The 16,265-nt window shown below is 42.9% G+C and overlaps 1 protein-coding gene across 2 annotated transcripts in view; it reads right to left on the reverse strand.

Annotated features, from left to right (window-relative positions):
• The window catches only part of TBXAS1 (thromboxane A synthase 1), a 250,302-nt gene that overhangs the window by 56,929 nt on the left and 177,108 nt on the right, over positions 1-16,265 (reverse strand). For both annotated transcript variants that reach the window (XM_054838288.1, XM_054838380.1), the window contains one exon: positions 13,607-13,897. In XM_054838288.1, coding sequence (XP_054694263.1) covers positions 13,607-13,897 — 291 coding nt within the window. The remainder of the gene's footprint in view (positions 1-13,606; positions 13,898-16,265) is intronic.

Below are 16,265 nucleotides of genomic sequence, written 5' to 3' on the forward strand. Positions count from 1 at the left end.
GGGGAAAACCCCACAACCTGTGACACTATCTGAAGACACGGATGCAACTGGTGTCAAGCTGTGCCACTTAAAAGCAGTTCTGTGGCACCCACCTATGACAGCCCGGCAGTGTATATTTGTGAATTTCTCACAGGCAGGGAGTAAAATGCTTTTAAACATCACCTTCTTCACCCCCCCCACTTCTCCTCCCAGCGGGGATCTCCGCTGGCTGGTTTCTACCAGGCAGGTAGAGCAAGATCACTTTTAAATAACAATTTCTCCCACTCCTCGATTTCCTCGCCCCAAAGCCTGGGGACACGTACCTGAGCACTGGGGTGCCGGCACCACAACGTACCCGTGGCGCGAAGCCACGTATGCTGGATCGGGATGTGACATCCTGGGCCACCCCGGGGGTCTGGCAGAAAGTCAGCCCTGGGGTCACCACGTACCAGAGACTCAGGTGGTGAAATCCAGGGAGTTTGAACATTTCCAGAGCGTCCGTCGTAAGCAAAGCTGCTCGTGAGGACGTAATCTTCAAGAGCGGAGGGCAACAGCACAGAGCTGGGAGAGTGCCGTAATTTGACAAACCGCAAAGGGTTAGCTGGGCCCTCTGCCTTGGAAAAACAATGGAAAAACTCACCTTTGGGTGAAAGGGCACTCACAATGCCGGCAAATCGTGGAGCGAAATTCAAGTAAACCCCTCATGACTGCTCCCCTCACCTCTCCTTACGCTGAAACAACATCAGAGCTATCCATCGGTGGTGCTTAAATGCTTGTGTTTTTCACATCACAGAGGCAGGAGTTTTGGACCCCCCGATTCCTATACTTACATACCTTTGGAAATTAGCATAAACATCTCAGCTGGCTACCGATGTGATTAAGATGTGCCTCCACTTGGCAATTTTTCCTTTGAAACAAAGCAAAGGCTTTCATTTGTTAAGTGAAAATTCCCTGGTGGAAACCCCTCTCTCTTTCCCTCCCATTTCTGACCCCATATTGGGCACTTTAATCTAATTTTGGTTTGAGGTTTTAGAAGCTGAAGGCTGCTTCTGAAGATCACTGAGGGAAAAGAAATCACTGGGAGGAACACCACACTTTGAACTGAATGTCCCTGGCACAATGCATATTGGAAAAAGCACTAAGAGCATTTCCCAATCAATGTAGCCGTATTTTTCACACCCGGTTAGAAGAAATGGAAACCTGTGGTAAATAATGCTGCTTTGCACAAGTCCAATTACCTTAAATGATAAATTGCCTAATTATTTCGGCTCTAGAGTCTTTCCCAAGTTCTTTATCCTTTTCTTTGTAGTCACTGTCTGCAGAACAAGAGCGTTTGACTGTTACTAATTAGCGAGAGAGAAAGATGCAGGACACTTAGTAAATTCACTTCCCTTTAAATCCATCTTACAGTTAGTTTTCCCCATCATGGAAAAAAAAAAAGTAATAATTTATTTAAAAGCTGCTCTGCTGGAAGAAATTTTTTCTCCATGACTACTCTATGATATTAAAGCAGTCAGCTATTGTTTTTTACATTCTCCAGAACACCAAAAGATTAAAGGCACAGCAAGGTTAGATTAACACCTTGAAATTATCTGTAAGGTTCTTTACTTATCAGGCTATTAAATCTTCATTCCTGACTGCACAAAATCTTCTTCATATCGTATCCTGAGTGCATATGAATTTGATGCATCTTGAGAACAAACTCCAAAAAGCAAGAGCTCTTAAGAGTGTTTTGTTCCAGCTCACAGTACAATGACTTTCTGACATCTTGTTACTTCCTTGTTCCTTCATTTAGATCAACAACAGCAGAAAGGGGCTGTGGATAATTGCCCACTGTTCAGAACTTTTCCAGTTGTTCTCAATTTTCTCCTTTAAATTTGAAGTGTAACGAGGATTATTGAGAAAGATATTAAAGCTTCTTCAAAATTTCCATTTTGAATAAGGTCAAAATCTTTTTAATGCATTCCTTCTTTCGACCTGAGGGTGTGTTAAGCATACGTACGTAAATAAATAAATAAAAAAAAGTACTATATATTTTTTTCTCCCACTTAGTAACAGAAATTTTCTGAAATTCAATTTTTGTTTAAGATGCACGTAAAATCAAAATGTTTTACATATAAAATAATATGAATACTTTGTCAAATTCTGAAAGCACAGATTTCATACAGGTAGAAAGTATTGAGTCAACAGTACCAAAGAATGAATTCTTCTGTTTGAACAACGTGCCCTAACGCGCTATGCCTCAGTGGCAGCCAGGAAGGATAATTCCTAGGACTGAGAAAGTAACTGAGTTCTCCATCTCATTCGATCTGAGACCTAAGGAAACTGCAGAATTTGGTACCACTTATTAAACGAGTCTTCATTCAAGCACCTATTTATCCACTCAGTGTTGGCTAGAAACCAACAGTCCAGTCCGTACGAGCTACTGGCGTTTCTGGTGTATAAAAGTCCTGTCTCCCCAGACCGAGGCCCCGAATGCCCATCTCGGCAGCTGCTACAGTGGTGAGATTCCACTTCCGACCAGCCCACTTCCATAGAAAGCATTTTGGGGCACTGACCAAAGCATTCAAAAATGTGACTGGTTACATCGAGGTACAAGTTTTTTGGTTGCTTTAAAGGATTTGATTTTGGAAAAGACCTGCAATCTGTCTTTTGAAAACCAGGTATCAAATTAGTTGGCAATATTAGTGAAAAACTGGTATCACCCAGTTCTCTGAGACAGTAAAAATCTATTAACTGGTGTGAAATGGAAGAGTCCTTAAATAGCATGACTTTCCTACATTTCTTTGCGTTTTCCTGACCACTCCCTCTGCACCAGTCTTGCTATCCGGTTAAGTAAGGAAATGTTCACTCACATCACTGGAAGACCACCACATTTCTAGAGCAAGGGCACACCCAGAAATACCACTTTTTCTTTCTTTCCATATAAAAAGGGAAGCATAAGATGAAGCAGGACAAACAATACAAAAGCCATGTCAAGCTGATTAAAAGTAACACACAAACACATTGTTAGAAATGGAAATTATTTAAATACATATGTGCTGCCAGGGTGGTAGAGAAGGGGGGAAAAAAAAGGAGGGAGGGGGAGGAGGTCACAAGAAGTTCATTCTACCAAGAACTGCTTTACATAATCATGAAATGCAAACTAGTTTCCATTCCTTCTGGCACAGGCTCATTCAGCCTTCACTTTGAATGCTTATTGACAAATAAATGGACTGGTTACTTCCTATTAATGCTACCTAATTTATGTACATACCTGGAGGAAAAATTCCATTTTGACCTCACATTCATACAAGCTAAGATCATTTTTAAGCTGTGAATATGCTGAATACAAGTTTAATTTCATCTTGGTTGCTGCTGGGGATTTGCTGTTTCTTAACAAATGAGGCACGTGTTCTCCTCAGCTCAGCTTTCACACCTTATGCATATAATATGTGCAATTCAGGAATCTGTGTTGAACTTTCAGATGAAAGACCTTCTTTTCTTCAGCCATGATTCATTCTCTCCCTCCTCCTCTCTCTCATATGCAGCACACACATGACCTGTTAATCGGTTTTTGGTTTATGAGCTGTTCCCCAATACCACTCCTTCTCTCCTCTCTTCCTCAGCCCATGAAAAGTCCATACCAAGAAAGTGATATTTGTTTTCACAGATCTCAAAATCGCTATTGGCCTGACCAGGGAAAGTGCTACTAAAGCAAGATTTTATCCCTGAGTCTTGAAGGCATCTCAGAAGTAGACAGTTCAGTGGAGGTCTCCACAGCAAACGATGATGCCAGGGCTGGACCAACATCTTCATACCCTGAAGAATCTGCCTATTATGCTGGGAACCTCATGGTGGGATCTCATTCCAAATGGATGCTAACTAACATAGAGCTTGAAAATGTTTCTTTATTTAGTGTTTAATATTCCCCAGGAGACAACTTCCTGTCTGATGAATGTGATTGGCTGCTAACACTGAGATACAGTGTGGGGTTCTGACACAGATGTCCAAGGCCACCTTCTCTCATTTGTAAGTTCTCTCAGGGCCAGATGGCTTGGTTTCTCTGATTTCTTGCATCCAAGGTTGTGCCTATGGCTGGCTGTCCTCCCTTTCATTGCTAGGTATTTACAATTCAGGAGCACATACCTTAGGGAAAATCTTTTGGTGCCTAAGTCCCACAATCCCCCCCCCCCCCAATAAATATGTATTGGTATAGTACCTTTCTGGACTTGACCTCTACTTCACACCCAAAAAACTCCTGAGTGCTAGACAGACTGCCATTAAAAGATCAGGCATTATACCTCTGAATGGCATCCCCACTCCTGAGAAGCCACGCCACGTGCACCTCTCTTCCTGCCATACGTAACTCATCTGGCAAGACTGGTGAGAGCGTGTCCCTCCCAAAGTGGTGGAGAGGGGTGGTGCTGTTCGCTGTCCTTTGAGCTTATCTCCTCATTCGCTTCTGCAAGGCTCAACTGCCCAGTGCAAAATTTGATCTGCCTGGAACTATGCTCCACTCTGCAAATAATGCTACCTACCTGTAGCTAAAAAGTTAACACGGATGCTGGTAGTTAGCACTGATTAAACACTGATATTGGTATGAATTTGGTTTTCTCTGTCCCTGGGGGAAGTATGTTGACTGCCATATAATGTCCAGAGTGGTACACAGGAGCAGCTGGGATACGAAGAAAACTGTAACTAGTTTCTTACTCAGCAGTGATATTTTTCCTTAGATTAAAAGCAAATATGCTCTTTCCTCCATAAAAGCCTCAGATGGAGGGTGGGGAGGGAGGAATAAAAAGACAGGGAAGATACATCCTTCCCTTTACTTCCTCTTTAAACAAAACTGTCTAATCGCATTTAAAGTACTGTATTATTAAGATCTTCACTATTAAATGTTCCATGTCACTAGAAAAATTTATTCATTTAACATGAACCCTGTAGCAGTGATAGCAGGTCAATTATTATGAGGATGGCAAAATACCAGGAAAAATCAGGGGTGAAAATGAGTATCTGTCTAGCATATATTACCTGAGACTCAGTTTTGCTCAAGAATAGCAATAAAGCAGAGTCACTGAGCAACATGTGACAGTGCAAGCAAAAGATAAATTAGTCTTCATGGGCAAGAGACTGATAAGCTTGAAGTGAACAAATGGAAAAATAAAAGTTGTGGGTTTTGGGGTTTTCTCTTTTTTTTTTTCCTTTTTTTAATTTGGTGAAGAGGGGTAAATGAACCCTGCAATGTCAACAACAACAACAACAACAAGTTCCTTGAAATATGAGCACATTAATCATCTCAAGAACACCTCATACCAGGCCACGTAGAATCAACAATTCTCGGCTGTCAAAAGGATTTCCCCAGGAAAGAAGCTTTTTTCATACCCAGGTTGTCTTTTTGTTAGGATTCTTGGAGAAGTCCAGGAAAGGGGACAATACCCCTTCCTTGAAGATATTACTGGGGTTTAAAACACTGACTCTGTTTCTATAAGCTAACAGTAGACTTTTCAAAAAAGCAAAGCCGAAACATTTCTAAAAGACACCCTGGACTTACCAGTTGATCAACTCAACTCTTTCCATAGTATAAATAACCTGACCCTTCAGGAAGTGCTTATCTTTTTAAGAGGTACCTGTGGAGAGCACAGACCTGTAGATAACAGCGTAAGAACTACAAATACATGGTAAGCAAAAAGAATTGCCCTCACACGGCTCCTGGCAGGTCACGCTCTTCCTGCTTGCCCGTACTCCTGCTGAAGGATGACTGCGGCTGCCTACAAACCACAGCTTCTCTAAAGCGGGAGCAAGCAACGGGGATCTTCCAGAAAAGCCTCCAAGACAACTTCTGTGGCTGGCACTGTGAGGGTGCCTGGGACAGAAGGCAACCCGTGCAAAGAGATACCTGCTAAGGCTTGCAAGGTGAGCAAACGCAGCCCAGGCTTTCCCCCTAGGTGCTTCCCCTCAGCGTCTGAGCGTAGGAACAGGCTTGTGGTGAAGTGGGCAAACATGAGGTGGGCTTGGGCTCAAGAATTTGCTCAGGCTACCCCGGCTTATACAGTAGAGACACAGTAGAGTCAGTAAAGAGACCAAAGGCTCAAGTCTCAGAGGTCCTTGAATGAATGAAAGTTAGAAAGAGTTAGGAACCAAAATAACCTCTGCCCAAAAAAAGTGACTTTGGGTCTCTTGAATCCAAAACCTGCATTCAAATCAGTAGACTGCAGATACTAAGAGAAGGGGGGGAATGCAGGGAAGGGTTTATTATCTTCTCCTAACTTAGCAATCTTCAACCTGTATGTACAGAAGCGCCATGAGACAAAGATAATTATCAGATTTCAGACACTGAGCAACTGTATGAAGAGCTGCAAAAATATAACCTAACAATATTCGGTCTCTACATGTTTAAAAGCATCTTTTTATTTAACAACAAAACTGATCGCTGACAGCTGACACCCGTGAATAATGTGAGGCTCTGCAACATCTTCTTAAACAAATAAAGAGATCAAGGAGGGTCATTTCCTTCAACAAAATAAACAGCAACACCATACAATATTGCTTGTGCTTACTGGTTTTGTATGTTTTGCGCCTGTATGTGTATGCATGTGTAACAGCAACTCTCTTCTGTGGACTTTCTTCTGCAAACTATTTACAATTCAGTCTGCCTTGATAAATGCAAGCCTCCACAGTCAGCAATATTTGCTTAGTGAAGCTTAGTCTCTGTAGTGGCAAGCTTCTGAGAGCATAGTGCCTTGAGATACTGCACGAAAGGCACCAAACTGATGCAAATTGTTGTGGTAATTCTCTGACTTTCACCTCTCATTTTCACTAATGCTCGGAGAAAGCAGTCTGTGCTACCAAGGAGATTCTCTGCATAAACAGCTTAAAAATCTAAAGTACTCTATCAGACACAGAGACACCATAAAAATGGTCCTACCTCTCACTGCTCTCTGGGAATTTTATGGGAAGGGAAAATTCTGAAATGACAAAATCTCTTTACAATAAGACATCTCCGTTAGGCTGCAGAAATATTAGCGAAGGAGCTCTTCAATGCAAAGAACGGAATCATAAGCCAGTGTAGAATAGTATGACTCAAGTCAATGACGCTGTGCCACGTTATCCCAGATGAACAACTGCCACACCCAGTTTGTTTGATAAATTACAGCACCAAAGTCATAGATCATAAAAGAGGAGCTTATGTATCAGTCCAGTTCAACCCAGCCCATTCACAACTGACCAATACACAGCAGTTAAAATGGAATTAAACTGTACCTTTTCATAAATGAAACTATAGATTGCAATGACTTTGGGCTGGTGTCATTCAATATTACTGACATGAAAGAATACAGTTGAAACGTAGTCTGATCAACATTTTCAATTAGACAGATGGAAAATATTCCCGGGCCCTAGAGCTATAGAAAAGCAAATATTTGTGGGAACAGGAAGTTTTCTTTCCATTAAAGAAAAACCTCCAAGTCTCCATTTAAACAGTGAGAGTTTGCCAGGATTTTGAAGTTTCTTTAAACTTTATGAGCTGTAGCCAGTGGTGAAAATGTTGATAAGTCACACCAGCACTGAATCATTACGCTAGTGCTTTGTGTGGATAGGAAATTCGATGGAGTAGAGACATGCTGGGGCTTATCCTGCTCTTTATTACTCTCCACACTGATGTTTCTAAGTATCATCTCAAGCAGTGATAAATAAGAGCTGTACATGGCTTTTTAAATATAGAATGGAAAACCCAGTTGGTCTTGCAGTCTCCAATGAATGTTTTACCGTAACAGCTGCCCTTTCATCTATTTACTTTTATTTACTACTCCTGACTCTGTGCTCTCCTTCACCTTTGCCAGGGGTCCTGAAAGTATTCCTAAGCATTAGCAGCAAGGAGGAGAGAGCTGCTACTCTGTCCTTCCCCAGACCTCTGCCAGCTAGCACAGAGCTGCTCCATCCTTGCGTATCAGTGCAGCAACGCGTCTCAGGTTCTGTACCCAGCACTGGAACTGTAATGCAACTTTTTCTTGTGGTGCTTGAAGTAATGAGAGGTTTATGTAGATACGAGCTAAAAACCAAAACTTTTAAGTACTAAGTCTTCCAATTTGTTAATGCAAGGCACGGTTGTCTACTACTGAGAACGTGCAGCAAATTATTCCTGAATCTGAGATTAGAATTCAGGCTGCTCCTTGCTCCAGATTTCTCTACACTCGACACCTTCAAGTACACATTTCTTTATCACATGGAGGCAGAGCAGTTCATTCTTACACCTCTTTTGCCCTCCTTAGCTGCCCCAAAGCATACGTGCTTTCCCTCCCTCAAAAAAATGACCTCATTTCAGTGGTTTAACCTGCTATGTTTACTTTGCAACAGATCAGGAGCACAGACATAGCCACTTACCACATTTCACCTAAGGGCAACAAATAACTTCTTATGAGAAGTTAATTTGATCACCTATGTTTTTGCAATCAATTTTGTGCCGCTACTCTTCCTGTCTAAAATTGTGTAGTCCAGGAAAAGAAAAAAAACCAAAACTATAATTGTGAATGACTCAGGCTTGAGAGGAAGGAGAAGAGAGGGAAGGGAGGAGGGAGGAAGACATTTAAATGCTAAAATGGGAAGAAAGGTAAAAAAGAGAGACCTTGTATTAAGGGAATCCCCAGCATGGATTTTCATGCCCTAAGCACGGAGCAGCTCAGAGTGCAGCGGGGCTCAGAAGCAAGTGTCCATCTGCTCAGAACAAATGCGTGCTGCAGGCTTGCTAAGCTTTTGCTAAGCACACACACATGCAAAAATAAATAAAAAGCAGCTTGTTTTTACAATAAAATAATCAGTGACAAGTACAAAAACTGTTCATAAAGTACACGCCTTCTGAAGGGCTCTTTAACAACTCTGCACAGGGATCGTTTTTGACTGAAATGGAGAGGGTGAACACCATGGGTGTATTCCTTCTCACCTAGTTAATGTGGATAAAAACTTCTCTCTCACAACTGTATAGCCTCTAACAGTTTAGGGATGGTTAGCCACAAACCCTATAAAAATCTGGTCTTGAAATAGCAACCTTTCCCCCCTGCCCCCCCTCCCCGCTCCGTCCTCTTTTACTGCTATATACCAGACTAACGTCTCAGCTGATGCCTATCATCATAGCTGTACTAATACCAAACATCTTGTGCCAGTTTACAACCTTCTGAAGATCTGAACCCTCTCTGCTGTCCTGGAGACAGATCTGTGGTCTCTGCAGAAACTAATATTCTTTTATACACACACAGATGTAGGTATCCTGCCCCCACTAGCTCATATTTAACTCTCTCTTAATTTTGTTTATTTTGTCTTCATGATATAAAACCAAGCTGCACACCCAGCAACAAGCTTGCAGCAAATAGGTGCATCTTATTTTCAGTGGATGGTCCTTCACAGGGCACATACTACACCCCCAAGGGATTCATGAAGAGGGCCAGGTCGGAGTCTCTACAATTTTAATTTCAGTCCGTCTGTTAGAGGAGTTAGGCTCAAACTTATCTTTCCCAGTGCAGTTGGAGCAGACACAGAGATTCACAGGTAGAAAGGGAAGGTGCAGTATGTGGTGACAGTGGTCACCACTCAGTACCCTGTCTCTCTGCTTCCCCCAGAGACGATGAAAAGCTGTGCACTCCCTTTCCCTGCACCCCAAAGAGCCAGAGAGAGGCAAGGAGGGCAATAACCTGTGTGCCCTACCCTCTGCTATAACCAAGGATAGAGGTTTCTCCTGCTTGCCAGACTTTGAAATGGGCCAGGTGCCTCTTCTCACTTTCCAGCCTCCACACTGAGCTATCAGCCAAGAAAAGACCTAAAAAGCCCTTCAGCAAACAGATGAGGAAGATCCTGGAGGTAAAAAAAAGAGGTAGCAATGTGTGATGCACTCCAGGCACTGTTTTCAGAGGACACTTGCCTGGAAGTGCCATTCAGGCAGCATGGTGGAGAGTGATGGAGACATCTCCCAAGAAAGCTCTGACACAAACGGGCCGGACACAACACAGCAGTACAGCACGGTCAGCCGGACCTGCCTGTCCTCTGGGCTCCCGACTCCAGCACAGCGCTGGGGCTAGACCCCTTCTAGCACCTCGTCTCCTATTTCTGCAGCACACCGCAGCAGCCTGCACCACGTTAGCACAAGGATCTCTAACACAGCAGTGCCTCGGCTTTCTGCTTCTCCTTCACGCTGTCCCATTCTGCTAAGGTAACCACTCTGCAAGCAAGACAGCTGAAGATCAGAGCAAACTCAGGGGTATCCTCAAGTACAACCCCCAGAGCCACCAAAACACCGCTGTACGCCCAGATGGGTGTAAATGTTGCTCTCCTTGCTGGCTATCACAAGGTCACTGTGCTTTGAGTTTTTGACTGGTGTGCCAGAAAAACTGGAACTGGGCCTGTCATTGATAGCACATTTTCTCAGATGGCTCTCAAATGTCTTTATAAACTTTAGAAAATGAGTGTATAAACTAGACCTATCTACACATAAATCACTGTCCACCACCAAAGTACAGCCATCTCTGGGATGATACACAGCAGCTGCTGTAAAATCAGACCGCAGCTCTACACCACAGATTAGGGCAATAAAACATGCTGCATGAGGCAGGAAGGGGGACATGGTGGAGAGCATTTTGTAGTTCTAATTACCCGAGTATAAATTTGGCAAAGAGAGTACTGTGTTTAACACTTGCCTATCTGCAAATCAAAGCAGTCTTCCACCACCTGTCAAAACAACCTGACTGTAACATTCTCCATGTTTTGGCCTTCTAAAGCCCTTCCTGAAAATTGCAAAGCACCTTGATAAGAGCAAAGCGATGTGCTGAGCACAAGCAATAACCTAATCAAATTTCTTTAGCAACTGACTTGATAACTGAGTCTGTAGCTGCTATGCCCCCTCCCTTCCTCTTTCCTTGCATGACAACTGAACATAGTATATATTCCCAGTTTTAAAATAGTTTCTGCTCCTGTAACTTGCAAACCATTTACACAGATCTTATTTTCTAGGCTAAAAGTAGTTAATTACAGTCACTAAGGGGACTGAACTGCTGCATCCTTCTCCTTATTCTGGGACGGTCTCCTTGAGCAGTGCATTGCCCCTCCTCAAATCATGAACTGTTTATAATAGGAAATCTTTAGAAGGATGAGGCTGCACAGATTAGATCTATGAATTTCCTGGTATCAAGGACAGCAGATGAACAGTTATCCTCTCCCTCTTCTCCTTGGCCATACAGCCATATACGCATCATCTGAAGCTAAACCTCAGAACTAGTAAAGTATGGGGAAGTGATTTGGAAGGTACTTCCACCCAGTACGCGACATGGGACAGCATGGTTTGGGATGAGGCCACCAGCTGGTGGGCTGATGCACCCCACAGACTGTGCACAGTGCTGACCTGCAAAAATCATTCATTCGAGTGCCATCTCTCTACACCAAGTTTTAACTTCTCTGACGCAAGTGTCCCAATTTCCACAATCTCTCCCAGATACCTCAAAAGCTGAAATTATTAGCAAAATATTCCTGTTGGAGAACCAAGAGAGTCCGGCAGTACACGTTTGAATTGGTTTATTATTTAAATACTGCTAATCGTGAGTGAGAGCTCAGACAGACCATACACAACATAGGGTCCATTCAGTTCCCTCGGTTGGATCAGGAGCACGCTAACACGCGAGTCTCCTGCACGGGTTCACACGGCAGCCTCCACGTGCACAGCAACGGCTCCTTGAACTGGAACTAAACCAGGAGATCGGTCCAACTGCTAAGGGGAATTTGGTACACAGGGCCGGATTCAAACAAACCCAAAATAAACTCCCGAGGTGTGTACAGCGTGCACCCAACAGTCCTTACTACCAACTGTGCTAGATGACAAATCTGTGTCTATGGGAGCATGCTACTTGGTAACGTAGATGTAGCCATATACACGGTCTCCCTGTGTGAAATGTCTGTAGGAATCAGCCAGTTAATCATGGAATCACAGAATGGTTTGGGTTGGAGGGGACCTTTAAAGGTCATCTAGTCCAACCCCCCTGCAATGAGCAGGGCTGACTGCTTGCAGTCAGCTTTCTATGCACTTACATGGAAATGTTTATTAATTCATATACCCATCTACAGACAGATATGAGTGACACCACGTACCTATCATATTGGATACCTCTGCCAGCAATTTCACTTTGGTTTCTCTAGGCTGTCAGTTTTCAGGAACTGGCGAGGAGGTGAACCATGTTTCCCTTGGGGCTGCATAACAGGGGTTTCAATGTGCAACTCTGCCACCAGTATTAACCAGTAAACTGCACATACTCCACACCAAGTTGCACCTTCACATCTTTGCAGGCCTTAAGGGAGTCAGTTGAACTAACCGGACATGAGGGCATAATTAGGTCTGCTGTGTTTGAACGAAACAAGTAAACATGCTCCAGCTGGAGTGTTGCAGAGCTAATAACCTAAGAATATAACCCCAGCCCTGTAAGTTAGAACATGACACGTCAATGGTTTCATTGTATTGAGTTAACTCACACCAGAGGTATGAAGCACGCACCGAGAAAAAGCTCTGTGGATCAGATTGTGCAGTCCTAACCTCTGCTGCTGTCATCCATCTGCACCCTCAGAGCAAAAGCAATCTTAGATAGAGAATCACTACGCTCAGAACCTCGTCATGCAAGACAAAAGAAGACATTTTCTGTGTACACAAATCCTGGCTTTCGTGTTTGCACAATCAAAAGGAGGGAAATGGCAGCTTTTGAATGGGCACACTTCTGCATAGTTGAGAATTTTCTATTACCGGCAAAGCAGAAAATTATACAACTCTTTTCTTGTTCTGTAAGTACAACACAGAGCATGGAACGCATAAAAAGTATGAAACTCCCAAAACTGTATAGTTAAGGATTTCGGCATGCAAATCCAGCAGCTAAAATCCTACAAGACAGCTATGCCAGGTGTCATTTTATTCCTGTTAGCCTCGTGATCCATTATAAAAGTGTTCATGAACAGAAAAAGACCCTCAATCTGAATTTTTATAACTAACAACTTGTTCAGAGAGTGTAAGGTGGAAGAATGGCTGCTGCATGGTCTGCTAGATATATAAAACATTGTCAGTGGTTATCCAGGAAACATAAATGCCCTTGGTAAATACAGATAGTGAAGAGAAAGTAATTTGAACACAGTATAAGAGAATTAGATATTGTCTTTTTTTTTTTTAAGCATACATCTATATTCTGCTGCTGAAAAAAACCAAAATTAAAGCTAAACCTCACAGTTTATGGTTTGTAAGAACGCTGTTTATGTCCTTACAAAGACCAGTAAATAAAATCAACCACAAAAACAATAAAAGTATCTGGACAAGAGGAAAAAAATAGAAATGTGTAGGTTTAGAGTCTGGCGACAGCTGGTTTATTTCAATAGCGTAAAATATTTTGTAAAGGTTAAGCTTTCACTATGACACAAAGTTTCTGGGCCATCTCTTCAGTTGCTGTGACATAATTTACCAGTGTCCAAAAAGCCCTAAATAATATAGATTAATTTTTGGCTGAAAATCTGAATAAAATGTTAATCTATGCGTACACAACTGAGACAAATAGGGGTCATGCAGGTGCCACAGTAGCATGACAACATTCACATTGCCTTGCTCCCCGCATGAAGCTCCACACCAGCACGTTGTACTCACGTGTTTTGCTGAGAACTCATTAACCTCCTGAAGCACCTTCTCCTGGCACCCCGGGTTGGTGGCTAGCAAGTATGTGGCAAAGGACAGCGTGCTAGTGGTGGTCTGGTACCCGGCGATCAGGAACAGGAAAGCTTGGCCTGCTATCTCATCATCCGTTAACGTCTTCTGAATGTTTTCAGACGGGGCCCTGCCAGCAAGAGGCTCCTCGTTCTGTCTGGAAGCGGCAGATGGGCTGATCGCATCAGCGGAGCCGCGGGAGTCGAGCATCCACTGAAGAAAATCTCTGCGCCTCTGCAGAATACAGGATGGGAAGAAGCACAAAGAATGGGTCACAGAGCAATGCCTTTACCCATGGGGGATGGAAGGAGAGAGCTGTTTCCTATTTGTACTGTCCACTTGGCTCCCACAGAATGGCCTCCAGCCTTCCACTGCACAAGACTTCTATAACTCAGCTAGAAATGCCATCACTAAGAGCCAGTCACGGCTTTCTTCCCAGTGGGATGAGACTGATCTGCCCCTAATACATAACAGGTACATAATTTCACAGAGGATTGCTAATGGCCAGCTCCACGCAGAGCTTCCTTCATCCTCAGGGTGAGGTTTCGGTACTTGTGGAAGTAAGGGCATTGGCACAGTCAATGCACGGTCCCGTGTGCACCTGCCAAGTGGAGGTGGCACAACTCGTGCTTGGAGGAGATGGCCCATCTGCTTGGAAGCACCATCCTCATTTGTTCGCATGGTCCAAAGCATGAAAGTCACCATCTAGGTTTAGGGTTGCGTCTACAATCATTTCTGTGCCAGCTTAACAAGACAGGACTAGAAACTGATCTCAGTAAACTAGTGCATCTTTTTATGAGAAAGTACAGTTATGAACACGAGTACCAATATAGCAATTTTTTTTGGTTTTTTACATATTTGCAGAAACGCATTACAACAGTAAGCATTCCTCTACCATAAAACCTGTTTGGGTGCCTTGTCTTTGCAAAATGCCCACTGAATGATTCTACTGTTATGAAAACTGCTTTCTTTCACACTAGTTTCTGACAGAAAAACTCTAATACACAGACCTATGGCCAAGAGTGAGTTGACTTCAAACCAGTCTGAACAGCAAGCTTGATTAGGCTTTGAAATATAACCCAAAAGGTTTGAATTGACTTTTGGGAGTGGGCATAATAGAATTGTGCTGAACCTAAGCCATAAGGCTATGTGATTGATTTTTAATTCCTCAAATACCAACAGAATACATGATAGCTCAAGGACTTAGAAGTGACTGCAGTGCCAGAACATGACAACTTGTGCAGTGGGATGGACAAAAGAAGGCACCAAGTCTTTCTTCAAAAGAAAAAAAAAATGCTGTAGAGCTGCATTTATCCGTTAAAAAGAAATCATTTGAATGATTTCTTGGATCTGATGATTGAGAGATAAAGTAGAAAAAGGAAAAGCCAGAGAAAAGGACAGGCAAACAAGATAAGAGTAAGGAAGGACTAATTAATTATAAATGTCAAAGGACTTAATCAGATTTTTTTTCCACACGACATGGGAAAAGAGAGCAGTGAGACAACAAAAGAGGAGAAATACTTAGTGTCCTGTGCTTAGCTCTGCTGCCGGAGCAAACTGTTCTGACCGATCTACAGGCAGAGAGGAATAGTTATTTTGAGGTTTGTATAATACAAGGGATTAGCACACCGCCTCTTTAACGGCTCCTTCCCTCCACCCCACAGAACCTTTTCATTTTGCGCGGGTACATTATGCACCTTGTACCCATGACCATAGTGCATCTTGCAGCCTGGTGCAACCAAGAACCGATGCTCCGGATAGTAGCTAGTGCCAGTCACTGCACGCTAAAGGACTCAACAAATTGGCCAAACTGCATCACCTCCGAGGCACAGGATACATGCTTTTCCCCCAGTAAGTGAAGGCACACAAAGCAACATTACATATATTGTGCTCAGCAAATGAGCTCCAGCTCTGAAAATATTTCCTTGTGCCTAGACTTAGGCACAATTTCCATATTCAAACTGGCCATGCTTCCTTGGTCTCTCATTTCTAATACAGCAAGCCGAAAGTTCTAACTGCCCTGCCACAGTCATCCTCCTCCAGTGTGAAAGGATACCTCTGCTCTTTTATGTTCTTCTAAACTGGAAGAAACATGCTTCATGCATACTTCAGCTGTGCACAGCTAAAAATCTCATTTAACTTTTCCAAGAAGGGCTTTATTCACATTCTGGGTGTCCCTGTAGTGCACAACTCAGAGTCCAACTCTTTGGCATAGCCTACACTTCAGGGATTTTCCTGCTGCGTATATTTGGGTTAAGACAATTTTTAAATAAAATAATAAAAAACCCCAAAACAGTCCAGTTCCACCGTGTTCATTAGCGTGTGGATAAAGTAGTCAAGGATATTAATGAACTGCATCTGTAGAGATACTCCCTTTTATTCGTAAGACTAGTCATCATCACCTAAACCACCTTTATGACATCAAAATGTATAATTACGTTCCTATTCAGTGGAGCTGTAACACTGTAACATATTATAGTTTGAATGATAAAACATTTGGTCTGGTTCTGCATTCATCCTTCTCTAGCTGTGAATTTTCTTGTAAACAAACCCATTGCTCTCTGAGGGTTTGCAGTTCCCAGTCATGAGCTGTTAGCTGAGT

This window comes from Grus americana, chromosome 1 (genome assembly GCF_028858705.1).
Source record: "Grus americana isolate bGruAme1 chromosome 1, bGruAme1.mat, whole genome shotgun sequence".
Taxonomy (NCBI): Eukaryota; Metazoa; Chordata; class Aves; order Gruiformes; family Gruidae; genus Grus; species Grus americana.